General features: G+C 47.1%; 1 protein-coding gene across 1 annotated transcript; it reads left to right on the top strand.

Annotated features, from left to right (window-relative positions):
- The first annotated feature begins 4,338 nt into the window (after positions 1-4,338).
- LOC144934207 (spondin-2-like) lies at positions 4,339-11,746 on the top strand. The gene is made up of 6 exons (XM_078859795.1): positions 4,339-4,591; positions 6,103-6,353; positions 7,449-7,758; positions 8,736-8,897; positions 9,325-9,864; positions 10,590-11,746. The coding sequence occupies exons 1-6, from the start codon at positions 4,414-4,416 to the stop codon at positions 11,027-11,029; spliced, it is 1,881 nt and encodes a 626-aa protein (XP_078715921.1). The 5' UTR covers positions 4,339-4,413; the 3' UTR covers positions 11,030-11,746.
- Positions 11,747-13,731: the final 1,985 nt, after the last annotated feature.

The following is a 13,731-nucleotide window of genomic DNA, read 5'->3' on the forward strand; positions in this document are numbered from 1 at the left end:
TCCGCGTTTTATTGGCAGACGCGGATCGTCTTCCAGAAGCGAGTTAAACGCAGCGAAGTCTTCCGGAAGACTGCGAGCTCTTCCGGAAGATGATTGATTTGGCTTCCTGTTGATGAGATCTTCTGGAAGATGACCACCTCTTCCGGAAGTTGTCTACCACTACTTCTAGTTTACAATTATAATATTTTTTGTTTCAAATAAGAATGTTTTATCCTTTCTGGCTAAATAATCTGGCTAAAAAAAAATACCAAATAGATAAATTTCGCAAGGAATCACACGTATTTGTGGTGAACATGCAAACAAAAAACATGTTCTGATAACAGATGATGCATTGTGTTTTTTTTTAACTGATTGGCCAACCTACACCAGCTTTGAGGGCCCAGTCTCACCAGCGTCAGACCAGAGAACGCCAAAAGGCGAACAGCATAAGAACAATGCACTATCGGAGCATTTATAGCCCGGAGTGGGCAGCTACGAAATGGGATCTTTTTGCCGGTATCAAAGTATGAAAAAACAAGAATAGGTTTTAACCTTTCTGGTATGTTCACAACAAGGACTGTTAATTGTTTTTTACCCTTTTATCTGGCAACAAAACTGACACCTTTTTTTTTATAAGGAGTCATGTTTGCATTGACCACAATACCTGCAGTCGGAATGCAAACAAAAACATAACTCTGATAATGTATGCACTGTTCTTGAAAAAAAACCAACCAATTATCATATTTTGCTACTGGCAAATGAGGTTCCAATGGAACAAGTACAGTATTTGGTTAATTCAGACCTGATTCATTGCAAACTGTTTATATTTGGCGTTTGAACATCTTAAACACCTGTTTTATTGCCAGAAAGGGTAAAAAGCTATTATTTTTTTATACTTTGATTCCGGCAAAAAGGTCCCATTTTTTAATTACACGCTTTTATTTAACTCACTCTGTCTGTTGTCATATCTTCAAATCTTGTAACTCAATTTTAACCCACTTCCCAATGTGGTATCGACTTCAAACTTGGTATACTTATGTCATACTGATGACAATACTATATTCTATCCTTAATTTTTTTTAAAAATAAATATTTTTATATCTTAAGTTTCGGCTTGGGTCTAATTGTCCACGCTCAACTCACGTTGGCTGTAATTGGCCACAGCCCCTTATGTTGTGGCAAACCTCGGGGCCACTTCTTCGAGTCGTGGAGTTCTTCCATTACTAGTGCGGTACATTTCATTAAAGCGTGTTTAAAAAAATATATTTTTTAATGTTACTTATTTTGTATTTATACAGCGTGGTCGTCGCCGTCCATGCAAATCTCAATCTCTCCAGGAACCGCAGCCACGGCATGGCAGGCAACAGCAGCAGCCTCGCAGCGAGACGGTGCTTCCAACGATGATAAACCGGTAACCGTTTTCACAATCGGAACGTTCGCAGTGAACGCACGGCCGTCTCAGTCATGGCGTGGTCCGTTTTGCCCTCGTTTCCCCGTTAAAACTTGGAAAAGTGTCAACGTTAGTAGAGGCGCACGCCCTGCAATTTCCTCGGTCAAGCTACTGCTGTCGGAAGGGCATCCACTAGGGGGCGCTGTAGGGGGAGGGGAAGGGGGCCTTTGGTCTACTCTTCCACACGCGACCTGCTGGGTGGACAGAGGCAGTGGATGGGGTTTAGAAGCTTTACTGTTTCAGCTGCCATGGGGCCGTCCATAAATGACGTCACGCACCTGGGGGGGGGGTCAGACATTTGTGACGATGTGTGACGAGGGGGGGGGGGGGTGAGAAATGTGACGTCACATCAAAATGGGAAACTTTAAATGAATATAGACAACACGTTATACTTAATTAAATATACGTTTCAATAAATGTTTTCTCCTACAACATCAGAGTGCAGTGCCACATTAAATACGCACTACAATGACAATAGTTTAAAGCGATTTGAAGCATGTTTTATTTTTTGGGGGGGCAGAGCTTTGTGACGTCATATTTGAGGGGGGTCTGACTTTTGTGACGTCGTGTGACATGGGGGGGGGGGGTCAAAAATCGTCCAAAATCGCGTGGTCATTTATGGACGGGCCCTAAGGCTATACGGGGATTTTTGTATTTGTCGTATCTCGTGAGTGGTGTGGGTCAGGCGTGCCAAGCATTGCTCCACTGCAGGAGCTCATTTAGTGTAGGTAAATAAAAGCAATTTTTAATGATAGATATTTATATATGCGTGGAAAATCGGTAACCAATTTCTCCCAGGTTTTATTTGTACCATTCGGTTACCGGTTATGCTACCGGTAATACAAAATACGGGTTTACCAAACCAAAAATTATGATGAACAACAATGTAGCAAAGAGCTGCACAGTACACATCGGCGAGGTGATATGCCAAACGCAGGTGGTGTTATTCACGCCGTCTCTGCGCGATTGCCACATTCAGAGGAGCGTTGAACGCGAGGCAATCCGCCGTTGGTGCTGATTGAGTTGTGTTGACGGCCCCTGTATGACATTACCTGGGGCTGCCAATGATTGAGGCAGGGCTCCCACAGGACGCGCTTCGCATGAAACGCGTTCACACCACCACAGTGGAGCTTAACATTTAAGCATACGTGTCAACCCATACGGTTTACCCGTGTGCTTGTACACGGAAATTGAGTTTTCAGGTCCATACGGCATACAGCCGTTTCAATACGGGCAAAAATATCTTTGTGTTTCTCCCTTGTGATGGGAATTTGTAGGATGAACATTGAGATTTGTCAGGGCAATTATAAGGAATTGATAGGTATGTAAAAGCCAAGTGACGTGTCGTGTGGTCTGTGTGTGTGTTCATAGTTTAGGCTCAACCTAGGCCCAAACCATGAACATTTATGCAGTCATAACACAATCCGCCAAGTAAAAATAGTTTTTGATGAATGAAATAAAATTATGATTACCTACCTTTTCCACATCCCAAACCCGAACGCATTTCTCAGTCAGTTTAGGTCTACCACAACTGCATTCTACTGCTGTAACATCAAACGCAGTGCCACCAGTTGAAATCAATTCCTGCTGCCACCCCAACACAAATTTAAATTTCCGGACTGACCGATTCAAATCCGGGCAGGTGGCAATCTTACCCTGTGCTGTTGCAGAGCACCATAGCTGGCTTTCTACCCCATTGGGTTGCAAGGACCCAGGGATAGGTCGGCTGATTTCTGAACGTCCATATAAATTACAGGGGAAAGGGTCCTGCTTAGTGGGTGCATAGACCCTTGGCAATGACAACTGTTGACAGTTCAGATAATGTTGCCACTAAACTTTGCTTGTATCTCTCCACTGTCACACCTGTCTGGCGATGGTATGGTGAAGTGCAGATCTTCACATTCAGCCAATAACAGAGATCACGGTGCAGGTAAGAGCTGAAATGACCTCCCTGAATGGTTTGCAGTTTCACCGGGGGTCCTGACAATAAAAATTTGTTTAGAGGAAGACCTCAGTGATTGCATCAGGAGTCTGACCTGGAATTGCCTATGTGACTACATATGTTTGACTAGGTTTACATTTCTGGAAATATGGATTCCATACATTTGTGTCTGCAATATGCCATCTTTCTTTGACTAAATCCAACATTATTATTTGGCAAGCAATAATATGAACACTTAGTTGCATCATTTAACTTTTCCTATTCTCACCATTGTCACCAGATCTAAGGCACCTCCATCCTTCGGATTGTTTCCTTTTTCAGTGTCCAAGTCTCGCATCGGTGCAGTCCCCTCAACCACACACAGCCGTTATAATCGGAGTTGAGTTCTCACGCTCAGCCCTTGGTTGGCCAGCAATTTGTGCTGCTGTGCAGTTTCTGCTGGCTGCCTTTGCCATTCTAACATCTTTATTGATCTGCTCTTGGCTCCCATGCTTATGGATTATTGCCCCAGGTATGGGAAATCAAGTTTATTGGTGTAACCAGGTGAGAGGTAACCAGGATATCCACATTTAGGATAGTCATATTTTTATTCCACCAATCTGTTTATTTGCCACCAATGCTGTATTATTCACCAAAACGTGTGGCACTGCATCCACTGCGGCCCGCGTAGGTCCTGGCCCGCGGAGCTGCATGAAGATCCGAGCAGAGCCGCTGGCGATCGACAGCGTTATCCTCGAACCCGAGCAGCAAGAGAGAGAGAAAGAGAGGATTTGTGTGTGCGAACAAAACACCGCATCACCAAGATAAAAAGAATGTGTTACATTCCACAATCTGCACGCTGAAGGGGAACACAAGATGTGGCTGTGAGCCCCCCCCCCCACCCCGCAGCGTGTGCGACAAGCCAATCCGGCGGTGGTGCCGCGCTGCTGGAGCGGGGGCCGGGGTCACATGCTGGGGAGCGGTGGCCTCGCGCTCCATCTCCACTCCGCGCTCACGTGCGTGCGCCGTCGAGGATCGCACTCTGCGAGGGTGGCCGAGTGAAATGCCGCTGCTGGCTCTGCTGCTGTGGGCGCTGGGCGGGGTGGAGCGCGCACGCGGTGGCGCGTGCCACGCTGGACCGGCACGCTATGCCCTCACGTTCCACGCCGAGTGGAACGCGCGTGCCTTCCCCAAGCAATACCCGCTCACCCGGCCGCCTGCGCAGTGGTCTGCACTCATCGGTGAGCTTAACGCGCCACAGTAACTACACTGCTCTTTCTCAACACATGATAACATTTATACGGGATCGCTACTTGTCCTCGGTTCGACCCGGACAATATAAGAATGGGCATCTTGTGTTTGGGGTGGCAGGAACCGATTTGTACTGAGAGCTGGTTAGGGTATTGTGTTGAACTGTATTATCACAGTCTGTTGCACAGTTTTGATAATAGACTGATGCTGACTCAGAAATACGTCCCGGTTTCGCCTATATTGAGAAAGGTGGCTCGGCTATATTTACACAGCTGCGTGAAATCCGTGTCCGCCGTTAGTAATCGGCACATATGGCAACGGTATGTGGTCTGTGCTCGGGTAGAGATGTGTGGAGTGTGTGGATGAGGCGAGGTGGTGATATGGGCTGAGGTGGTTCTTTGCTTGCTTAACACAGAGTCATGGAACGACAGTACAACTACAAGCAGCCAGGAGTGAGGGGTTTTGGGCTCGTTCTTTCTTTCCAATAATGGATGAGCCAATAATGGAAAACATCAGTTGTCACCAACACTGCCTTATATCAGACAAATATAGGTTCAGATGAGAATAAAGCACACGGCAACATAGTGCAGCTGACAGATCCAATAAAGGAGAACATGCGAGTACACACATCACATACACACGAGTCTCCGTGGATCAGCCATCATGTGACCTCAGGATTGACGGCAATATCCAAAACTCCGCGGGTATCAATTACACTCACATCTGTTGCACGATAATCGCTCTGAAAAATAAAGGGAGGGACCCCGCGTGGCGCGCCAGCGTGCATTCAACAGGACGGCACAAACATCGCATCCACATTGGTTGCTATGGATCGGATGACGAGAGCGACCTCTCATATGTCGCAATACACAGTGGAGCTGCGAAAAATATGGAGAAAAACAAACCCAAACAGTCTACGCGCAATAAACGTGGAATCGCACATCATTGTGACGCCGTAGTAACAACTCATGACTACCGCGTCACAATGGTTTAGATATCCTACTTGGGCATCTTTCTGTGTAGAGTTCGTGTGTTCAACCCCTGTTCTGCATGGGTTTCCTCCTGGTTTTCTGGTTTCCTCCCATAGCTCAAACAACAATGTAATTAGTTTTGGCTAAACAGCCCAATGTTTAACTACTCAGTGGAGATTGCATAAAGCAACATCACCCCCCACTGCAAAAACTTGGTAAGACCCTCCTGAAAAAGAGTTGACTCCGAAAGGCTTTTCTGGGAAAACAAGCCAAATAGTGTAATAATCATAATCAAATGGCGGAACCAGCATAAACCACCTTATGTTAACCAATATTCATACACACAACATGCAAACAAGATCTATACGAGAGTGAGTTATATCAAATTATGGCGAGGTATGCGTTGAAATGTATGCCGCACGCATTCCCAAGACACCCGTTATCTTTCGATTTAAAGCTTTCGTGACTGCAGGGATTCATCTTCTTGGTTCTGGCCACATTCACCGTCTATGTCCGTGGCTGGCGCGCAGGTGTAGTTCACAGCAGCACGTTCAGCCTGTGGTCCGAGGGCGCATTCTCGTCGCCAGCCTTCAAGACGTTTGTGGAGCAAGGAGACTACAGACTCCTGCGCAGCCAAGTGGAGGCCTTGATGAGCAGGGCAGACTCTGGCTCTGCTGGCGCAGGATCCAGCCCTGTGCTCAGCTGGTTCTCCGTTCCTGCGCTGCGAGCTGGAGTGGGGAATTCCACCACAACTTTTCATATCGATGCCCAACATCCCATGGTACGTGACAGGTTGAGGGTTGTCACTTGTTTGGGAATTGGCGTCTGTGTTCGGGTGGCATGAATTGATATATACCAAGACATGGTGGTATTCTTTGTACCGTGTATTTTATTGTGCCTTGTTGTATTCTATATGTTGGTTGTCCACGTTGATGCATGACCTTGTCATTCGGAACTTGACCATGTACAGTTGATTTTGGATTGTTTTTGTTCATGTTTTTTTGCTGTTACCAGGTTTATATTGTGTAACCAGATCTCCAATCAAAAATGACATTGCCCAGTGGGTTTTACCCGTACCAAAATAAACCAACACCAAACCAAAAGGAGACATGGCGGCATTGTGTTGAGGTTGAAAACCGGATACTGCGCAGTTTTGGAAACAGACCCAGGCTGACTGAGAAATATGTGCTGGTACTGGTAGGAACCTCCTGGTTACACCAGCCCACAGGGGATCATTGTGCCCGTCCGTCCGTCCATCGTGCATCCAAAAGTGGGAAGGGTGGGGCTGGGTGGAGAGGGGAGGGTGGGGAGGGGCTGGGTGGGGAGGGTGGGGAGGGGCTGGGTGGGGAGGGTGGGGAGGGGCTGGGTGGGGAGGGGGGGGGCTGGGTGGGGGTGGGAGGGGTGGGGCTGGGTGGGGAGGGGCTGGTCACCCCGTGGTGCCCTTATAAAACTCAACGTTTAACCTACTCACGCCGGCTTGTGCCTGCCCTCACAGTCGGGAAAATTTGCGGAATACACCACGCCGCCGTTGACCCTGGCCATTGACCGAGCAACCCAACGTTTCTACCAGCTCCCTCCGCAGGAATGTGTTTTAGTCTGTGCTGGAAAGGGTGGCAGAATGTGGTGGTTAAAAAATCCAATCGTGAGTGAGCGACAAATCATGAACATGTTCTAGAGAGGTTCGAGAGCTCAAATTTGGTACATGTAGAGTAAAGTTGGGTCTATGCTGGTAACTATAAAAGTTCAAACCCGACACTTTCTGACCTTGGGCCAATGGACGTTGTTTTGTTTACATTTGTTCAAGTTGGCAGATGGAGGGTATGAAGGGCGCCGACTGCAAACTATAATAATAAACTAACCGGGGCCAATCCTGCAGGTGTCCATAGTTGTACGTCTCATCCCGAGTCCGGACTGGTTTGTGGGAGTCAGCTCTCTCGACTTGTGCTCCGATGCCGGAGACGGAGGCTGGTCGCCGTTGGTGAGCCACGATCTCCAGCCGTGGGACGGTGGCACGGACAGTGGCTTCGCGTTCTCGTCGCCCAACTACGCGAGCGAGCCGCAGGAGCCCATCTCGCTCATCACGGCGCAGAGGCCGTCGCATCCCGCCAACTCCTTCCATTACCCGCGCCTCCAAGCGCTGCCCAGAATCGGCTTCCTCGAGTTCCACCTTCAACCTGCAGACCACGGTTCACATTGATCATTTCTGGATTTGTAATACTTTTTTGTGTTCGTGTGAAAACTGCATGCATAACTGTGAACTCTTTTGTACTGCTTGTGCAGCGTTTTATTTAACACTCCTAACATTTTGAGGGGGGAAATCTTATTACCGACAATTGTCCATGAACACGAGATTCATCTTGAGGAAGATGGAAAACGCTTTGCCACTTGCGAGCCTCCGATAGCAATGAGCAGCGTAACCACAGCGAGTGAGCAGCATCCCCCTGCACTCGAGTGGACCGCTTCCAAACCAGCCGCTATTATGAAATTAATGCCGGCTTGAAAATAACATATTTACTATTTTGGAAAAATACGTCACTTATTTATTTTACTTATTTATCCACGAGCGCTACACTCAGTCATAGGACTATTTTTCAGGAGGATCCTGAAAAAATTAACTCGTAAAAACAAAGTTTTTCACTATAAATCCTTTATATGCGTGGCATCGGTTTTATTTTATTATTCATTTCTGTTTTTCTTGAGTAAGAGTTTCATTTTTATTACATTGGTATTTTAAATTAAATATGATTTTTTTTCCTAAAAAGTGGAAAATTTTGGAATTTTTTTTTTCACGAAAATGAATTGTCACGCACAACGAGTCTGTGTGCAAAATGTCAGCTCGATTGGATCACGGGAAGTGGGTTAAAAAACGACCGAAAGATTTGCACGGTCGTAAGCGCGCAAGTAAGCAAGCAAGTGAACGTAATATAAAGGATTTAAAAAGAGTCCTATGTCACTAGCCCCTCCTCACTCACTCCCACACCCTTTCTCAACTGAACAAGGTGCCGCACACATGCCCCAGCTTTCACAGTCGCGCTCACGCGCCAGCCAACATTTGTCTCGCAGGAGCAGGCGAGCACCCAAGAGCATCGGGTCAATGCAAACTTCACTGTGGGCGTTAATGTTGTTATGCCCATGTGTTTTTGGCGGTTATATAATGTTACAGATTCAAAGGACTCGACGTCAGACTTGCAGAAACAGGAACAGAATGAAAACGGGACGATGGACGAGATGACTCCAAATGAAAACTCAATACAACAAAACTCCAGCAAGCATCCTCACGGCATCGCCAGCCAACTCTTCAATGCTATCAAGACCGTCATCCAAAGTGATCCTTTAATCTGTACACACTACAAAAGCATAAAACTTGATTTTTGTTAAGGTAACAATCGTGATTATCTTAAATTATTGAATGCAGATTTTCAAAGTTAAGGTGATATCTTATACCCTGGGCCAGTGGTGGAAATTCCATTTTGCTAACGTGGGGATAATCTCTCCATAGAACAACCACTGTTGACTTCCTCACAAGTGGAACTCATTGTATCGACCCAAGAGGGAAGATTGACTGAATCAACCCCCCAGCCAGGATTTGAAATCTCAACCTTCCGCTTGCAAGTGGCTCAGTCTACTGCCAAGCCACATGGCCAGATGACCTCATTTGTAAACACTGACAAATAGTGAGGTCGGGTATGTTTGCACACAAATTCGGTTTGATGTGAATCGTGGTGCAGTTTCTCCACTGCGTCTCATGTCAGATTCGGGCCAGAGAGAGGAGCCTGCTGGAACGCCCCTGGACTGCGAAGTGTCGGACTGGGCGGCGTGGGGGCTCTGCAGCCGGACGTGCAGTATAGGGGTCAAGCGCAGCACGCGTTTCGTCATTCAGACGCCTGCCAACGGTGGCCGACCCTGCCCCGAGTTGCACATGGAGGAGGCGTGCGTGGAGCAAGCCTGTGCTTCGGTCACCCACAACCCTGTGACCTGTGCAGGGGGCCGTGCGTGCGTTGAGACCGCGACGGTGGCAGATACAGGCAACTCATCGGTTGCCTCTGCTGCAATTGAAACGGCGGAGCCCGAGAGCGCGAATACACCAAACAGTACGGCCCCAGTGCTTGGAAACAGAGAAATGGCCACTTCTGATATGAAGCCAACGTCGTCATCTGCGATGGCTGCGGAGAAAAAAACTGCCGTTGTGCCCAGACCTGAGAAGACCACGCATTCAGCAGGCACTAATTTGAGGAGTCCTCTTTTACAAACTCAAAGGCCACATGTAGATTTTGACCACGGCTTCGCAATCGGTGAGTGGTATTTGTGATTCTTCAATGCCGTGTACTTATAGCAATTTTAATTAAAGTACTGATTTGCCCAGGAAAGCCACATTGATCCAGGATGGTCCCGCTACGTTGGGATGTTTAGCCAATTCAGATACATTGCAAATTTTTAGCTATGGGAGGAAATTGTAGAACCCAGAGGAAACCCATGCAGAATAGGGGGAGAACATAATTAACTCTGCACAGAAAGGCAACCAATCCAGGTCCTTGTTGCTGTGTGGCACAAGTGTTGCCACTGTCGCCCTGCCGCCCAAGTTTAACCAGTAAATACGATTATGGGGAGTGAGTGAATATTGTTTCTGTTGCAATGGCTGTCGGCTTATGGCCACAACAGTACGAGCCATCTCGTCAGTAACGTGATCTCAAGTATGGCCATGTTCCCATCGTGGTCTTGCCACTTTCCAATTATTCTCCATGAACTCACTTGTGGTACAACAAATTACAAGAAACCTCTTCTCTCATTAAGCAGTTTCACGATGGAAATTGTATTTACATTGTGATGAAGATGTCTGCGGTAGTAGTGCGTTGCGAAAGCTTGAGAGAATTAACGCTCAACACGCGGCCCAGGCGAGTAAACCGCACTGTCATTACCTGTGGCTGCGATAACGTATAGTACGTGTTGAACTTGAGGTGTGCTTGAAAACATCGTATTATTGTCATTAACCGTGCTTTGTGGCATATTTTTTGATCAGATCTTGAACCAACACATGTGGAGCCCACAAGGTCATCAATAGTTTGGTCCACACCCACTTCGGAAACGAAGATTTCTGACCCGGACGATGACCCAGAGCTGCAGCAGTCGCTTCGGCTGAGCCCTTCAGCGTTCACAGCGATGCCCGCGCCGAATGTCAAACCCCCGCCGAGGAGACCGGCCGAAGCCAGCGCCCGGGGGGCCGCCGCCGTCGCAAAGCACGCCAAGGCGTCGGACGGGGATAGAGACGCGGACGGGGTCCCAGCGGGGAGCAAGGGGGACTGTGCAGTATCTCCGCTGTCTCCCGCGGGGCCCTGCAGCCGCTCCTGTGGCTTCGGTCTCCAGCGGATGTCCCGCACGGTCCTGCGGCCATCGATAGGGGGCGGCCGGCCCTGCCCCGAGCTCTTTGCATACGACGTGTGTCTCGTTAGAGTCTGCTAAGGCCCTGTGAATTGGCAGTGCCGGCTGCGAGCCACGACATCCTTGCCAGGAGTGTTTGGTACCAATGCTGAGAAAGTCGCTAGCTCGTGCACAACTCGGAGTGTTTTAAAGAATATGACCAAAGCTGACGCGGGTGGCTCAGCAGTAGAGCGAGTGGTCCACAGCAGTCGGGAAGGTTGCGAGTTCAACTCCTGGTTATGGGTTAATTCGGCCCATATTTCCCTCCGAGGTCGATAAAGTGAGTACCACTTTAAGGGGGAAGTTGCCCTATGGATAGACTCGACTCTGCCATAGGATTGTAGAATGTCCACTGCTGGCTTATTTGTGCAGGAACTCACTTTGATGTAACTTTTCTGTGAAATAAGCTTTTCAGGATAATTACAGCAAGATGCAGTACGTTTATATTTTAACCGAAAGGCTTGAAACAGCTGTTGTTAAGTTGAAAGTTACTTTTTTCAAGGCTGTTTCCACTTCTTTGCGGAGCACAAGCACTACACGTAACCACTTCAGTGTTTTTGTGCATCGATGTATTGTGTCTCAGAGCGTGTTTGTCTAATTCTGATGACTCGTTAACCTGCAGCGAGTAAAGAGCAACGTTCAATGTGCACTTTAATTTTTCTATTGTAATACCTGTATTGTCAAATCCGGTTCATTTATGGACTCTCAAATTTACATGTATCCAATATGATTTTCAAATAATCAACAATTTTACTTGAAGTTGTGCTTCATGTTGTCATGTCTCCTCGTATTCATGGGTACATAAAAAAATAGACACCTAAAACCAATCTTCCGTGATCTGCACTGGCTACCAGTCAGCTATCACATACGATTTAAGTTAGCTGTAATCACTTACAAAGCTTAAAACGGCCTTGGTCCTCATTAACCTGCAGTCCTGTCTGACCCCCCCAGACGACTGGTAAATGTACCTTGCGCCCATGAGGCCTTCTCGAGTGTGGCGCCTAAGATCTGGAACTCTTCCACTGACCCTCAGATTGTCTCCGAGCAACAGTTCAGGAAACTGCAAGACTCATTTTAAAATCCTTTATATTAAGTTCACTTGCTTGCGCGCTTACGACCGTGCAAATCTTTCGGTCGTTTTTTAACCCACTTCCCGTGATCCAATCGAGCTGACATTTTGCACACAAAGACTCGTTGTGCGTGACAATTTATTTTCGTGAAAAAAAATGTCCTAAATTTTCCACTTTTTAGGGAAAATTTGTTTCATATTTAATTTAAAATACCAACGTGATAAAAATGAAACTCTTACTCAAGAAAAACTGAAATGAATAATAAAATAAAACCGATGCCACGCATATAAAGGATTTATAGTGAAAAACTTTGTTTTTACGGGTTAATTTTTTATTTGATCTTTTTCCTTGAGTATGTCCCCTCATTTAGATATTTTTTTTATTTGTCTTGATTTTATAGGTAGGGGCTAATTTATAGTGTAAAGTATTTCGATGCCCTCTTTCGTGGGTGTGCGTTTTTCCTAAAAAAAAATACATTGAATTGAATGAATTTACATAATGGAACAGCCACTCGAAGCCGCCGCTTTTTCTGCCGGTCTGGGGACGTGACGATCCTCACCCGGTTACACAAAATAAACTGAAATCCTCCGAGCATCTTGCACGCGAGCTGATTCATCGCTCCATCTCCACGCTGGGCCCCCTCTCATTCCCGCTCTTGGCTAGCACTATGGTGCATGTGTGTTCCTCTTTTTTTAAAAATGTAATTCCAACAATTCAAATCACAATTTTTCTTGGCCAACTCTTTAGCAGAATGAATCCGTATCAGCGAGTTTATCCGGTCATGCACTTCGTACCACACCTGAGCTCTCCATCGCACCTGCAATTGCATCGACAAGGATGTCAAAAATCCCATAGCGTGCAGTCTTAATAATGGGTGGAAAAAACCCGATTTTTCAGCGGCAGGCATCGGGTTTTTTCTTTCATACAATTAAACCCGATTTCGGGGAATTAAAACCTGGTGTTATGAATACGAAACTCTGATCCAAGGCTGAGGCTGCTTCCTCGTCGGTGCTGCTATCGTACTCGGGGCCGTCGGGCACGGGGTAGTCGTAGAATGTGGCGGGCAGGTTGGTCTTGATGAACACGAGCTTCTCCACAATCGTGGGCGCCAGTGAGTTCCTTCGCTTGGAATGGATGAAGGCGATCGTTGAGAAGTTGGCGAAGTGCGGTTCTGCAATTAGAACCAATTAAACCGGATTTCTCCCAATCTCAGATGATCGGGTTTAATATTAAAAGACAATTAAACCCGATTGTAAAAAACCCGACTGTGCCACCCTTGGTCTTAATTGCCACACGGCTCGACGACTACAACTCCCTTGCTGCACGAAGTCAACGATGGCCTCGGCAAATGTCTCCACCGTCTCCAAAACGCTCGTCTCGCCAGTCGTTTACCTGCCTCCCACCTCTCGCTCGCTCCTTGTGAAGACGCTCTGCGCTGGTCACCAGTGCAGAAGAGAATCTAACCTACCTAACCGATGCCATTCACTCATATTTACCATCACGAAATCTATGGTCATCTGGCACGGACCTGCTTGCTGCTGTGTTAAATACACTCGGCTTAAGATGGCAGAACCGAGTTTCTCATCAGCAGTCCTGGTGGCCTGGAATCATCTCTGCCAACTGAAGTCTCGTCAGCCGTGAAACAGTCGGTGATTTATTAAAGACCGGAGCAAA

The sequence above is a fragment of the Lampetra fluviatilis genome, chromosome 9, assembly GCF_964198595.1.
Source record: "Lampetra fluviatilis chromosome 9, kcLamFluv1.1, whole genome shotgun sequence".
Taxonomy (NCBI): Eukaryota; Metazoa; Chordata; class Hyperoartia; order Petromyzontiformes; family Petromyzontidae; genus Lampetra; species Lampetra fluviatilis.